This window comes from Gadus morhua, chromosome 5 (genome assembly GCF_902167405.1).
Source record: "Gadus morhua chromosome 5, gadMor3.0, whole genome shotgun sequence".
Classification (NCBI taxonomy): Eukaryota; Metazoa; Chordata; class Actinopteri; order Gadiformes; family Gadidae; genus Gadus; species Gadus morhua.
This window is the reverse complement of record NC_044052.1, coordinates 5,791,117-5,807,079: the sequence shown is the minus strand read 5'-3', so window position 1 is coordinate 5,807,079 and position 15,963 is coordinate 5,791,117. Positions and strand designations below refer to the sequence as shown.

General features: G+C 45.8%; 1 protein-coding gene across 3 annotated transcripts in view; it reads right to left on the bottom strand.

Annotated features, from left to right (window-relative positions):
• Positions 1 to 49: 49 nt before the first annotated feature.
• LOC115544432 (CAP-Gly domain-containing linker protein 4) overlaps positions 50 to 15,963 on the bottom strand; it is a 33,081-nt gene continuing 17,167 nt past the window's right edge. For all 3 annotated transcript variants that reach the window (XM_030357383.1, XM_030357382.1, XM_030357381.1), the window contains exons 10-15: positions 12,477 to 12,671; positions 11,409 to 11,543; positions 7,954 to 8,077; positions 4,127 to 4,191; positions 3,741 to 3,819; positions 50 to 2,359 (exon numbers count right to left, since the gene is read on the bottom strand). In XM_030357383.1, the coding sequence (XP_030213243.1) occupies positions 1,972 to 2,359; positions 3,741 to 3,819; positions 4,127 to 4,191; positions 7,954 to 8,077; positions 11,409 to 11,543; positions 12,477 to 12,671 (986 nt within the window). In that variant the 3' untranslated portion in view covers positions 50 to 1,971. The remainder of the gene's footprint in view (positions 2,360 to 3,740; positions 3,820 to 4,126; positions 4,192 to 7,953; positions 8,078 to 11,408; positions 11,544 to 12,476; positions 12,672 to 15,963) is intronic.

Sequence of the window (15,963 nt, the reverse complement as noted above, 5' to 3'; positions counted from 1 at the left end):
AACCCACACTTTTTACTGCACACCGCCCAAAGAAAACAAACAAAAATGATTAAATTAGAATATAATTCTTTATTGTGTAGTTTTACAAATGCTGCTTTCGGATGTTTGTTTTTTTACACTGCGTGGAAAGGCCTTGCAAAAAAATTTAGATGGATCAACATCAGCAATCTGTTGCCCACACAAACACACGCACACGCACACATGCTGTGACAGATGGTCACAGCCATTAGTGACATTTAAAACCAAAACTATACTGCTAATATGCTCTTGAATATCCAGAGGGAAAATAGAAATAAGAAAGGCAATAGCGACAAATTATTGAAAAGTAGAGTAATAACATTGAAAACAGCAGCATTAAAACACTTGTCAATAGGCCAGGCTGCTAAGCTGTGATACAAAGGAGATGAATGCCAGCCTTTGACACATTCCCATACTTTAATGCGTTTTAATAAAATCTAGAGGCATATATTTTTGACCTTGGGCACACGGTCCTTAACAATCACCAGACAGATCAATGAGTTCATGGGAGATACACACTTAAGTTTCCATGGCTGTTGTGGTCTTCATACCCTAATGGGACCTGACGTGGATGTTTTCTCTGAAGCAACAGGGCAGGGGAAGGCTCTAGAGCTAGCCCCAGGCCAGATTAGGATTTTTAGAAATTCTTAAGATTTTAGGATTTCTTTACTTTTGAAAAAGTACTTCATGCCCAGATCTTTAATGCTGTACTGGTGGCGAGGTGGGGAAAGCTGTTGGTTATCATTCATAGAGACGCAGGCTCAAGCATTTCCATTATCTATTAAAATGTCTCCCTTTGAGGGTGACCTATATGGCCTATACCTTTAGCCGGCCCTGAATGGGGTCATTCTCCAGAGCTAGATCAATAGCAGCTCTCTGCTGAATGAAACAATCCAGTAACAAAAGGAAACACCTTTTGAATGGCACGTGTGATGACGCCTTCCCGGTGATGAACTGCTCTAATAAAGCCTACTGCGTTCACACCATGTTCCGTTTCTTAGGCAATAGTTGTGCTTCTCTCTTGTTTACGATTGCTGCAAACACAAGGTGGTGTTCCATGCTGTTTAAAGCTATAGCTCCAGGTGCTTTAGCAGCCTTACCATTCAAGCCAGCCAAGCTATTGAGTAAGAGACTCGCGTTTAACACAGATTACAGTAAAAAAGATAACTAAAAACGCACCAAAACACAACGTCCTCTAATGAGTTCTTTGTCGTTTGTTTGCTGGTAAGCCATACGACGACCCTGTATCAAAGACCCTCATTCATTTTCAAAGTGCTCCGTTGGCTTTTTCGATATATCTCTGCACCGGGAGTTTTTCACTCTGAGATATAGTCAACACAGTGCTTCGTCTTTCGGAAAATAAACCTTACAGACGTGCTTCTGGGAAGGATAAGGTTTTAAAGGCAGAACGTTCATATCACCTAGTTTATTGTCTTAATGGTTTTCGTTGTTTTTTTGGGACACCGTTGATAGAGAGTAGTGCAGAAGGCCTATATCTCATCTTCCAGACTTTTACAACCCGCCAAACCGAGGTTGCGTCTCCGATCTTAGAGCCAACGTGAATAAAGTGCTTCACCTCATAATGTCTTTGAATAGAAATCTAGCATTCCAGCCAAAAATATATATGGAACAATTTTACAGTGCGCTAACTCAACGCACACAGAGGATTAAAAAACAATTAGCGCAATAAAAAGGAATAAACAAAGGTTATATAACAGTATACCCAAAATGCTAACTTTGAAATAAATCGTTTAAGGAAGTCAAATGAATTAGGTAGTCAAGCAGCACAAGTTCTACTTTGCAATAAACTCTGCAAAACACTGTCTAGGTGCCTTAATTAGACTAAACACACCCTGCTGCACGCTCGCACGCACGCACACGCACACGCACGCACGCCACACGCACGCACACACACACGCACACGCCCTAAACTCCCGGCCTCCCGGCGGGGGTTCAGCTGATGTCGTCGACCAGCCGGGCGCCGTTGACGCCGCGGTGGGTGACCCTGCTGGGCCGCACCAGCACTCCGTGGCCGGGCCGGCAGGTGAAGTAGCGGCGCCCGCCCACCGCGCCGTCGTTCTTCCCCCGGGGCGCCCGCAGCTCCAGGCCCAGCCACAGGCCCGCCGCAAAGTCCGCCGCGCCCACGTAGCGCACCAGCGCCGCCTCGTTGGCGCTGGAGAGCAGCACCTGGGAGCCCACCCGGAGGCGGGCCTGCCCGTCGGCGCCGGCGGGGGCGGGGCTGACGCTGCTCCGGCCGGACGTCCCGCCCCCCCTCCCCCCGCCGGCGCTGCTGTTGCTGCTGAGCGTGTTCCACCGCTGGCGGTGGGGGAGGGAGCGGCGCCTGGCGGACGAGAGGCAGGAGAGGGGGGGAGACGAGAGGGTTTAAAAGGGGAGCGGGGGCCGAATGTGGGAGGGAGGGAGGGACGGGGGAGGGATGGAGGGATGTACAGAGATAGAGACTGGCGAGGCTGAGGGGCATCCCTGGCAGGTGACAGACATTCAGTGAGGCAGGGGGTTGGAGGGGATTGATCCCGGGACGCGCCCCCCCAGCGGTCCCCCTCATTATGCGTTGGCTATTTAACCGAAGCGCCCTGCTGCTGACTCACACTGCCAGGGCTCTTATCAGGACCAACTCTGGAGCGCCAGTGCAAGAAGGGATCGGGATGAAGGGGAGAGAGAGGATAGCAAGGGGGGCTGTTCAAAAAGGAAGCGCAAGAGACACAGAGAGAGAGACACAGAGAGAGAGACAGAGAGAGAGAGACACAGAGAGAGAGACAGAGAGAGAGAGACACAGAGACACAGAGAGAGAGACAGAGACACAGGGAGAGAGACAGAGACACAGAGAGAGAGAGGGAGAGAGACAGAGACACAGAGAGAGAGACACAGACACAGAGAGAGAGATAGAGACACAGGGAGAGAGACAGAGACACAGGGAGAGAGACAGAGACACAGAGAGAGAGACAGAGACACAGGGAGAGAGACAGAGACACAGGGAGAGAGACAGAGATACAGAGAGAGAGACAGAGACACAGAGAGAGAGACAGAGGGAGAGAGACAGAGACACAGAGAGAGAGACAGAGAGAGAGACAGAGACACAGAGAGAGAGACACAGACACAGAGAGAGAGACACAGACACAGAGAGAGAGACACAGACACAGAGAGAGAGACAGACACAGAGACACAGGGAGAGAGAGACAGTCAGAGAGACACAGGGACACAGAGACAGAGAGAGAGAGACAGGCACAGGGGGAGAGAGACAGAGACACAGGGAGAGAGAGACAGGGAGAGAGACACAGAGACACAGGGAGAGAGACAGAGACACAGGGAGAGAGACAGAGACACAGAGAGACACAGAGAGAGAGACAGACACAGAGAGAGAGACACAGACACAGAGAGAGACAGAGACACAGGGAGAGAGAGACAGGGAGAGAGACACAGGGACACAGAGACAGAGAGAGAGAGACAGACACAGGGAGAGAGAGACAGGGAGAGAGACACAGAGACACAGGGAGAGAGAGACAGGGAGAGAGACACAGAGACACAGGGAGAGGGACAGAGACACAGGGAGAGAGAGACAGAGAGAGAGACAGAGACACAGGGAGAGAGACAGAGACACAGGGAGAGAGACAGAGACACAGGGAGAGAGACGGAGACACAAGGAGAGAGACAGAGGCGGAGGAGAGACAGTGGAGAGCGAGGGTTTGACCAGAGGGCGTGTGCACCTGTTGAGGGGGCTCCTGGGGGCACTGTCCTTCTGAGAGGCGATGGCCGTGGACGTGCTGGAGCTGCGCCGGATGCTCCCTGGAGCATATATAGACGTAAATAAATGTAAATAATGGCAAATAAGCTGAATAGAGTAAAAGAAATGCAAATAAACGTATAAAAACGTCAATAAACATATGAAATCCGAAATAAACGTCAATATACAGAACCCTGACGAAGAGGCATAAAAATGACTCCCAACTGTATATGCAGAAACCATGATGACCCAGCACTAGGCAGGCCTGATGGGGAATTAGCACCACGCGTGTTTGGAATACATTACGTCACGCGCAGACGGAGGAAAGACATGAATAAACAAAAACTGAAAGGAGAAGAGATGAGTCACCGGTGAAGGGGCGGTTGAGCCTGGAGGAGGAGAGCTCTGAGAGGCAGTCGACAGACCCATGGATCCTATGGAGAAGGAGATAAACACAGGCAGACACGGGGGCAGTGTCATTCAGAAATCCCATTCATTCTTCAAAGGTACACTGCTGAAGTCGCAGCAGGACGTGTCAATCATTAAACACGCGGTTGAACAGGGGACTGAGTGACTTAACATCCCGATGAATATGTTGTCCCGACACTCGTCAACGCTTGACACTTGAATGGCAAACTGTGTGTTTGAACCCCTAAACATTAGAAGTACTTCCAGGTCAAATGAGCATTGCAGTCCAGAGGTGGTGGCCGGTGTAAAGTTGGTTCCATGTAAAATATTCATGACATGCCACGCGGCTGGCAGAGTGCAGAATGCTGTGCATCAAATGAATACCAAACAGCAAACTAACTCTACCCTGTGGGCGCCAGCCTTCTGCTCATGCATTACTCTCACAAGGGCAATATTGGTTTATTTTCATCCATTTCTACCAGATTGGCCTATGCATACCTGGACACTTATGTGTTGTGTGGGAGTTGTAGTTTTGATAGGCGGAGGGCAATGGGGTGTAGTTTAAATCAGGTTAGCAAGTTTCTGGTTTACATTGTGTCTATGTCGCCTTCCGCACAAGACCCTTCACAATTTCATTTTGAGATGTGCTTTGGAATTCAAAATTATTTTTGGAAAGTCGAGCTCTGACAGTCTATGCTGATACATTTGGGTGTGCATGTGGCAGTGTGTGCGTGTGCCTGGCAGTGTGTGAGTGTGCGTGCGTGCGTGCATGCACAAGCCTTGGTTAAATAGTTCAATGTTAATAAGGAAGGCGTTGTAATTCATATTATAACGCCTGTTTACATCCACCATTCTTCCAGCTGGTGTGAAAGCTCACACAGTCGACAGTATAGAGAAAAACAACTCAGGAACACTGACAGTTGGGTAATTATAAATCAGCAAATAACGATAAATTGGCTGGTTGTACAAATTGAAGTGCTAAACGCATTTCTGAATAAACAGTGATTTGCAGGCAACATTTATCACAGTTGTTTTCAGCCTGCGTGTTGCAAACTGACAGTGATAAGGTTTCATTTTCAGACCTTCCAAATAAGAATAATACGGCGGCGTGCAGGTGGCACCGAGCTCTTTGTCGGAGGGCACCATCTACCCGGCTTAACTTTAGCCAGAAAGATAGCAGAGTTCATATGCAGCCGGAGAAGAAATGTCCGCAACCTCCCCTACCCCCCCCCACCTCACCCCAATGGAGAGAGGCCAGATAAATCCTGTTATTGACAACTGTCCGACTTTGTGCATTTTTCATGAGTCTCACAGTGGCGATGACACCGGTCGGCTCAAAGTCATTATATCAGCCGACAGCCCGCGCTGAGGAATGAGCACAGACAGCAGGGAGATGACAAAGGGAACAGTGTTATCGTGTTCGCTAAAGGGAAGGGAGTGACCCGCGGAACAGAGTGTCAGGAAACTAAATAAGTAAGCCAGGGCTTAATTACTTCTTTTTTTCTGCCTCTCCCCCTAATGGGCACTGATAGGTGCTGACAATGGGAGAAAAAAGGGAGCGGAGAGCAATTCAGTGGATGGAGAGAGAGAGAGAGAGACTCTCCATTAGAGGAGGGATCCATGCTCCGTTGAGCGCTCCCATACAGCCCACGGTTCATTAGGAGGAAGAGAGGGAGACGCAGACCAAAGAACAAGACATTAGGGTGGAATGTGGGGACCGAGAAGACAATGTTGCCTTTGCACTCTTGTGTTTTATGTTTTTTTAGCATATGGGGAAAACTGAAAGGGATGATAATATAGCACCAGGTGTGAGTGTGATTATGCATTACCATAGCCTTTTGAAAATCAGACTTATCCTGTGTTTTAGTGGCATCACAGGTGGGTGGTTCCACCAAGAAAAAAAGGCAGGATTTCAAACAGCTTGTCGCACTCACACCTGGTTGCATTACACCCCCCCTTTAAGAGCGTCTTTTTTAGGAAAAGCAGTCGCAGGGGAGAGGGCGACGGGGGGGCCGAGCAAACTCCACCAGAGTGGCGCGTGGGCACGGGGCAACGGCACACATTGGCCGAGGAAGGGACGTAAAACTGATGAAACTCAAGAGGGGGGGGGGGGGACATGAGGTTGAATAACTACACATCACTGCATCCCGCGGACGTCCTTCTGAGTTCACAGTCACTTTCGGCCATGGCCGCAACATATAAAACCAAACAAACACACCAAAGTCACAGTAGCAGTAGTTAACCTACTTCAGTTCAAATCTAGAGTCATTCTTCGCCCGCGGGAGCTCGTCGAGAAATAACCTGCTGTTCTGCTTGTGAATATTTGTGTCTGACAATGCTTTTTTTTGGAACACTACATCCATAGGATTAAGGAGCCTCCAAAAATAGCTGCTCTCTGCTGCTGTTGAGTCTGCACTTTGTCTGGGCGCCGTGCAAGCCATATGTAACTTGAGGGAGAAACAGGGCCTGCAGCAGAATGGGCCTCGGTTCCCCGGGCATATTAATAGGTCAACAAGACTGGTGTGGGAGTGGCCGCAACCAGATCAGAGCATTAACCAGAGGAGGGGATGGGAGGAGGCGTACATACATACATACAGGTGCTAAGAGACGCTGTCATTATTGTTATAGTAGGTTTTGTTCATTCCACTATGTTTTGATTCAGTTTGGTAATCAGATGCGCAACATTTCTTAAAAGCGCCAACTCCATTTGATTATAATGTGTGGAAATAATTGTGAAATTATAAGTGAAAGACATTTAGTAGTTAGAGTTTGCTATTGTTGGAGTTTTACACCACTTTAGTGCAGTGGGTATTCATCCAGTTTGGGCCACTTTGTTACACAATGTGTTTCTGACAGATGCCATGGATATTTGGTAACACTTTGTAATAAGGTACAATAATAAATAGCAAACTAGTCATTACCTAAGCCTTTGTTAATATTTGTTAATTGTTACTAAAATATATATTTGGCAAAAGAGTGTCACTGGTTAGGGTTGGTTTAGGGTTATGCAAACAACTAATATTGAATTAATGATGAAAAAACTATTAACTTTTGCCAAATATATATTTTAATAACAATTAACAAAGATTAACAAAGGCTTAGGTAATGACTAGTTTGCTATTTATTATGGTACCTTATTATAAAGTGTTACCGGATATATTACTGAACATACATCTATATATATATTAATAATGTTTGTTTTCTCAAGTGCTTTGCCTCTGGGCGTATATATATATATATATATATATATACTGTATATATACACTGAGCCGTTTTAATATTCAACAGTCCTAAACGAGGCATGCATAGTCATTAAAAACATCTCTATCAGCGGGGGGCTGCTGTGGTTGGCTCATTACAAGGGGCCGCATTACGTTTAAGTAAAGCGCCACGTGAGGCCCCGGGGCCACTGGTCTGACAACGCGGGCTCTCATTAATCACCAATGTCGAGGGGGCCACCATTTTCCACACTCAAAGTCAAACATGTCAACAATACTGCAAATTAAAGTGTCAAAGCAGCTCATTACGGCCCTCAGATGTAGGGATGAGGGGCTGTGAAGCACAAGCTGCAGCGATGTGGTGCACCAAAAACAAATCACAAACCAAAAGAGCACATCAAGGGGCATGTATGAACAGCAACGTTGAACACACACACACACACACACACACACACACACACACACACACACACACACACACACACACACACACACACACACACACACACACACACACACACACACACACACACACACACACACTTTTGTGATGAACTTGGGTGCACTCACCTCTGGACCCGTGATGGCGGTGCGAAGACACCATGTTTGGGTGGGCAGCTGAAGTATCTGAGGCCCCCCACCGATCCATCATTCTTACCACTGGGCTTGTCCAGCTCGATGCCCAACCAGAGCCCTGGGCACAGAGACACACAGGGGACATCAGAAGACGAATAGACCCCCAGCCAACTCAGACTGAGGCAGCCCTGTGGGCCAAAAGCATTTCTTAAACCACTCAATTGCCAATAGAGAAGACCCTTTTGTCTTGTAAAGTGCCCAGAGTAGAAAGATGGCTAGCATTACACCCAAGAATACACGATTGGGCAAGGTTTTATTGAGGTAGTTCTTCTCGCATTAAAAAGCAATAAAGCAGCATTTCAGCTACTGGCACCTTGGTCGCTGATCTACAGCGTTCTGCGTTTGATAAGTAACAATAGTACTGCAGTAAAAGTGTCGACACTACCGTGATCCATTATGTTCATTTCTATAAAAGCGCACTCATTGACTTTCTCCACCTCCACACGTCCGCTTGAAGGCCATCAAAATATGCCATTGAGCCATTATTGTATCATCATCTCCTAGTTCCTAGGCTCTGGGTAACCAGCCAGCCCGAGCCCCTGGTTCAGGGGGCTACGCTGCAGGCCGAGTCCTTCAGAATAATGTGAAAGGTGGTGTACCATTTAGTGGAAACCAGCAGAATGGACTGAGCAAAAGTATGACATAATATTCACGTGTTTTAAGTATGTGTTTTAAGTATAGTACAATCCCATGAAAATAAGAACCCTTGTGTTTCGGTACCTCGGGGAGAGCTCTTTATAACTACATAAGGAGAAGGTCTCTTCCAATGAGGCAGCCATCTTGTATCCGCATGTTTCTACAGCGGCCCAGAACGGGCTTACGGTTGTGGAAACTGAGTTTAAAAAAAATTGTTTTGTGCGAAGAGTAGTAGGAAGAAGGGTGCTTGCTATTCCCATGGCTACAACCTATTTGTAGTGATTTCTAGTGACGGTGCTGTGAAGGAGATTTATAATGAGAGAGGCTGTATACTTTGTGCCCGAGAAGCTTAACCCTCTCAGACGCGGACATCAACATCAACAGCCGGCCAGACGGATCTTCACACATCCACACACACCTTGGCTTTACACTATAACTGTCCTAGAAGCTGATGCCTTTAAAAAAATAATGTCACACTCTTGCTGCAAGCCTGCTGACACAATGTTCTATAAGTGTCTTGGAAGCTTAACTCTCTCGTCGCGGCCCTTCAACATACATAGCCTCGTATCTCAGAGTGAAGACGAGCTTATGCCCCGTGCTTTGATCAGAATACCCTATGTATTCAGAGGATACAATTATAAGGCGTTTCACTTTTTAATCCGAATGTAAAACAGTGCAGCGGAGGGCTGTGCTCAGAGGAGGCGGATTATGATGAATGGGCTGGCCTTCTTGAATAAATCCACGTTTAGGAGACATTAGTTTTCTGGGCCGTTTCCCTGTTTGATAACCTCAAATAGGCCATCAGTCTTTGGGAGAAAGTTTGCATCCAAGAAGAAACCATTGTGGTATCGCCGCACACTGTCATGTTATCGGAATCAATCTGTATTCACGTACCGCAGCGCGGGTAAACACTGGCTTCTAGCGCAGATGAATGATCTATACGTATAACAGATAGCGATAGTTATAGGTCTGTGAATGCAGTTTACCACTATGGATGGAATACTCTCTACTGTGTGTAGAGAAACGTAAATAGACCTTTAAGACCATGTCCTATGACGCCTGCAGCAATAAACAAAGATAACCGATTGTGATTTGGTAAACTGAATTCCATGACTGCAGCTTTTTCATCAAACAGATATACCTACTGGCACCTTACACAACGAAGGCCAGAACAAGCCACTGAAGGGTGGGGTGAGGGGGGTTCCGTTGGTTGCAAACCGCAACCTCTCTGCTAGCTGCTACTAAATTCTAAACACTTTTTTGACCTTTAACTCAAAAGGATAGAAAATACGTCAAATGTTTGAACACAAACAGTGGCCCTTGATAATAGTACTTAGCATTGTGTACCGTCTTATCCTCGCTATCTTTATTGTATACGGTGAATAGGTTAACCTATTACACAAAAAATGTAAGTGGTTGCCACTCTTTTCTATGAATATCTCTTCTGTACAGACAGCGATAAATTGTTGATTCCCCTCCTTCTGAAAAATGTAATTATTGTAAGTCGCTTTGGAAAAATTATCTGCTAAATGCCCTAAAGGTCAATGTGCACTGTAATAGAAAGGGTATTCTTCCAATATCCATGTTATAACACTCATTATTTTGGTAGTGGATAAGGTGTGTTACCCCCGACGTAAAGCACTTCGGGTATCTTGAAATTATGATACATTTTGGAATGCATAACAATTGAGCTCAGCATTCAAGCTAATCAACCCCCTCAAGTCATTTTCATTATAATCTATATCCCCCGCACAAGCCATGCAGTGTTGCCCAACAAAATAAAAACTATTTTCCTTGTGTTCTGTCTGATTGAAAGAGAAACAAATTAACTAGTAGTTCATGCAAAGTTCAAGGAGAAGTTTACTGACAAAAAGAACAGGAAAATGTCAAGTTAACATATTTCCCTTAACGTATAAATATTTTAGGTCTACCCTTAAATCTCCATGTTCAAGGAGATTTTCCAGTTTTTAAGTAAGAATATGCAAATATGTTTATTACAGCCCTCTTTACACAAGCTACCTGGGACTCAAGCTGCTGTTTAGAAACACCGTTGTTTAAGGGACAATCTGTTTCTAAACGGATACCTATGCCTTGGTATAGTTATTGTATAGCGACTTAACAAATGTCATATTTTAAACGCGCAGTTTCACAATACAATTCCGAGAGTTAAATCCTTTTTGAGATTTAATCTGTTTCTGAACAGTTATCCTTGTTTTAATAAAAAAATCTGTCCATATTTAAAGCCTGTGCTATTAACTAAACTGCCCCAGCTATGCTCTAATCACCATTAACTCCGGCAACATGGCGATCACCAGCATGTCGATGACTTTGCCCTTGCTAAAGAGCACTGAAATCGACCCAATCCCAATTATATTCATTACCAGCGACCAGAGCAAACTCCAGAGATGACAGCAATATTTTATTAACAGGAGAATTAAATATTAAAACGGAAGCTCCAAGGTCTTTCCGGCTTCATCTTGAAGTTAAAGCCCTATTAGCCAAACCCCTAAACCACAATTTACATTGAAGGCAGAGATCAAATCCTAATTATTTTTTCATAGATGGAAAAATATCAAGTTCATAGTTGGCCGGTTTCACTCCCACTTTTCAGTTCAGAGTTATAAAAATTAGTTTTCATTAGTTACAATCGGAGAAGAGTTGCCGTGGTAAGACAAACTTTATCATCATACGGACTGAATGGCTTTGGGCTGTGGACTCGGCGTCCTGTACTGAGTGAAGGGACGTCCTCTGACCTGGTGCAAAGCTGGTCTGGCCGCAGAACTGCACCACGCCGGCCCTCTGCCCCACCACTAGAACGCGCTCTCCCACGTGAACATCTGGGCCCTCGAACACGGAGCTGCTGGCCGACGGTGTCCGGCTCCGGGGACCTGCAAAGGGGGGGGGGGGGGGGGGGTGGTTTCATCCAACTTCTTCTTTACAACGACCTGGTTCAGATTTACCCTTTTTCCTGCATGTTTACCCGGTGGTTCCCAATCTTTTTCGTCATTGGTAAACCATCCCTGCCTTCTGGATTCTAAATCCACTCACGCGTGCTCTTTGGTGACATATATCAGCAACCAAACAGGAAACAAAGAGCAACCCTGCCACTCGCAGCTGTTGGTTTCTGGCCCAGGCTCTGTGCTGTCGCGCCCGTGAAGTTCTGCTACAACCTACTAGGACTGCTTGATCTGAGGTGAAGTTATCTCTTGACACTTTTGCACACCAATTGCCTGAGAAAGTGTTCAACAACCAAGGTAGCATTATGGATGACTCCAGGGCCATGGTGTTGATACGACAAAAACTTCAGGCCGTGTTGAGTTTATGTTTAGCATTCCACCACAGCATATGTGGCAGCGTGCTTTTACAACACAAAGAAGGCTGGCAACGAGGCAGCAGATGGATAAAACGGAGATCCACAGAGGATTGTCATGCTGCTACTGTTTTTCACTTCTAAACACTAAACAGGAGGAGGACAGAAGGCACGCGCAGGCCTATATCATACTATGCATTATAAACAATATATACATATATATATACACATATACTGTATATATGCATGTCTCACACACACACATGGTATGGATGGTAGATCAACACCGCTGTCGTATATAAAATAAAATAAAACATTTTATATTAATGTTTACCAAAATTTCCGAAATTGTACGCAGTCTGGGACCGATGGCAAGAACAATTGCCACCAAGTCACAATAAAGGGGTAATGCAGCCAACACAGTTCCACACCACTTGGTCTCTGAGATGCACACCTTTGAATGAAAGTCGACAGCCGATGGTTTCACAAAAAAGTCGGAGTGGGAGCGTACCTGTCCTCGCCAGGTTGGTCGCCGTGGACGACGCAGGAAGACGTGGCAGGGCCTCGCCCACGGGGCCGGGCGACACGCGCTCCCGACGCTGTCTGGCAGGGGGACGTTGCCGTAGTGATGGCCGGGTGCGAGCGGCGGGCACATGGCGAGACTCCAGTGATGAAGACGAGGAGGAGAGCGATCGAGAGAGGCCGCCTGGGGATCGGACAGAGAAAGACGGTCGGCTGAGTGTGTGTGTGTGTGTGTGTGTGTGTGTGTGTGTGTGTGTGTGTGTGTGTGTGTGTGTGTGTGTGTGTGTGTGTGTGTGTGTGTGTGTGTGTGTGTGTGTGTGTGTGTGTGTGTGTGTGTGTGTGTAGCCAGTGGGGGGGGCGCGAAAGCACTTAAAAGCTAGAAGCAATTCACACAGAGTGCAATGAACTCAAAGAGGCATCTGAAATCACTTCAATAGCATGCATCAACAAGGCATGTCAACAGTGAGCCTCTAAATGCAGGAGGGAAATCTACTCTTCATATTCTACTTCTGTAATCACACTGCAGAAAAAAAAAAAGACTGAATTGCCTTTCTTATCCCTTAAAACCAAACTTCTTCCCTCAGTGTGGACTTTAACTGCTGTGTGAACTATAGCACCTAATTGGATCATTTTCTTTCTTTTTCACTTTTACCCCAGGATATTTTACTACAGCTTACTTTATAGATTACCTTTTCCCAGATCAGTTCCCATGATTCTCTGGCTTTTTTTTTTTTTAAAAGGCTTCTATATTACATCAATGCTTTTCATGGGTTTCATTATGTGAGCTGCTCTCACAGACTGAATCTGGGCTTTTATGTTGATGGAACATTAAGGTTACTCTATGCATCTCTCCTCTCTCATCTCTATGCATCAGACATATTAAGGAGCTCTTTCCTGGTTGGGAATCAATAAACTTAGGTCACTTAAATTAAGTGAAGCCTGTTTTGATCATTATTATTTGAGCTAATCAATTCCTTTTGAAAATATTTTCCATTAACCTTGAAAGTGGTCGGAGACTAAGTGAAAATCGCGACCTGCCGTTAGGGATATTTATCTTTGAATAACCCTTGAAATATAAATATCTGCATATTGATAGTTAGGTTGAGGTATTAAGGCACACTGAACCACAAGTGAGGCTTTCAGGCTGTGGGGATACCTGCCTTTCCCAGAGGATTTTCCTTCGGAACCCTGATTGGGACCAGGTGAGACTTTCTGATTATCTGGGCATTTTTGGACACTTGACGACAAACCTTTTCAGCCACAAACAGATGGGAAAATAAAAGAGAGAGAGACAACTATTCAGGGACTTGACGGCATTCATCGGAAACGGAAAATGATATGCATAGGGTGACCTTTCAAGCCATATATACACACACATGTATCTAACCATCTCATAGGTGATGACGAGTAATAATGACAAGTATAAAACAGGTCGACTGATTTTGGATTGACATTAAGAGTTCAAGTTGTATTCATAACATTGTAAGGGAACGAGGGGAATAGAAATGAAGGTGAAAAGAAAAAGCAGTTACGATTGGATTGGTGCGATTATAAAGACATAATGGAAAAAATAAGTGATTCAAACAGGGTATACATGAGGCAAGGACAGAACATAAAACCATAGAGGCCAAACAAAATGCAAAGAAGATGAGACCTGAGAAGGTTTACCACCGAGGGCAGTATGACATTGCAGAGTTGAAACACTATTGAGAAAATACAGTTTTGTCGTGATTGGGCCAAGGCTATTCCACCGGAACACTGTGGTACAAAACAGTCTATGTCCCCAGAGGAACAGTTGCAGCCACAAAAGAACTCAGGTACCATTGAAGGGTGATAACTGAAGACAAGGACTAAAATGGCACTGTGATTACTGGTAATGAATACCAAATCCTTTGAGAGGTAAACCAATCAAGCTGCTTAATCTGCACCCAGGCCCCATCACTTATATTATGTTACTTAAACCGAGATAGATAATGGTGTGAGTTGTACTGATAATTGATCCAAATAATTATACCCAACAGCCCGAGTGAGACGATGGAAGATGCAAGCCGTTATTCACGCACGTCTTAAGATTTTACAGCAGGTGTCACAGCGTAATGCAACAATAACTGAGATCAGTGCAGTGTCTCCGAAAGAGAATAAATCGAAACACTGCAACGATACGTTTAAAAAGCGTCTATATCATTTTTGATCGTCATTTCAGCTCAGACGTCTCAAACCTCCTCCTGTCCCCAAAAAAGACTGGAACCCGAAATCCAAACATCTCTGGTAGCCTCTCCGGTCGCTGGCAAAGACCCTCCTGCCTTTTTCCATCCCTTCTCCACACTGGCGTGGACTCGATGCGACATTGCAGTGAAGGCCGAGGCTTTCTGGGGCTCATGCGAAAAGGCACAAAGAGAGGGCCCCTTCTATTAACACACGGGGCCTTAAAGGAACCCGGTGACGTCCTCTAATAGGGGCGGGCCTGGCACTCTGCTGGATCTGTCCATACTGATTAGGAAGACGTTCGCCTTCCACAATTACCCAACTGATCCGCAGATGCATGGCAGGGCAGTCAAGCCTGTGATGCCAATGTTTATGGAACGTTGGCCCACAGAGTTGGTGCCCGGGGGAAAACTCTTGATGAAAGGCCCCCACGGATAAGTGCTTGGTCATAAATTAGCCCGCTTCCTAGGTTATAGGCTGGCGTTTTCACGCGTGCGCCCGTACAGTCACGCCAAACAGCCACAAACCCCTGTCATGATGAATGGCTGCCTAGCTGTTCAGCCTGTCTATGCCCTAGTTATTAAACCCTACTTAATTGGACTATCAATCACGGCAATCCAGAGGCCACTATGAGGTCCACTATTCAAGTCACGTCCAGATCAATAGGCCCCCCTCTCAAAAAGCACTGAATATAACGCCCCCACAATAGAGTTAAATAGACTAGAGGGCGCGATGGCTATAAAGACTCAAAACAGATTCCCTTGGAATGAACTCAGGTGAGTTGGAATCTATTTCGAGTGGATGATCAGTCAAAAGTTGTTGATGTGGATGTCCCGAGGAACTGTGAAACCGCGGCCTTGTCAGTGGAAAAGCCATATATTTTGCAGTTTGGCGCCGGTTCAGAAGCCTCTTCTGGATTCCACAAGGATTCCATGAAGATTTATACAGGCCCTGGGATCGATAAATCTGACCGTGAAGTGACACGCCTCACACAGGTTATGAGACTTGAGGACGACTTTTCTTTACACAAATGAGGCCATCAGTTGAATCCATGACTCTGCACTACAGCCCCAGGGCTTTTATACGAGCTGTCAGACTTCGGTCCGTGTGTGGATGATGATTGCGGCCACTTAAACAGCCTTTACAGCAACACTGCAGTTGGGTTCTATTGACATGTAAAACCTCAGAATACTTGGCAATAATTATGCACTAGTTACTGCGGTAAAACCACGAGCTGTCATTTTCTGGTACACATTAAAATGCCATTGTTT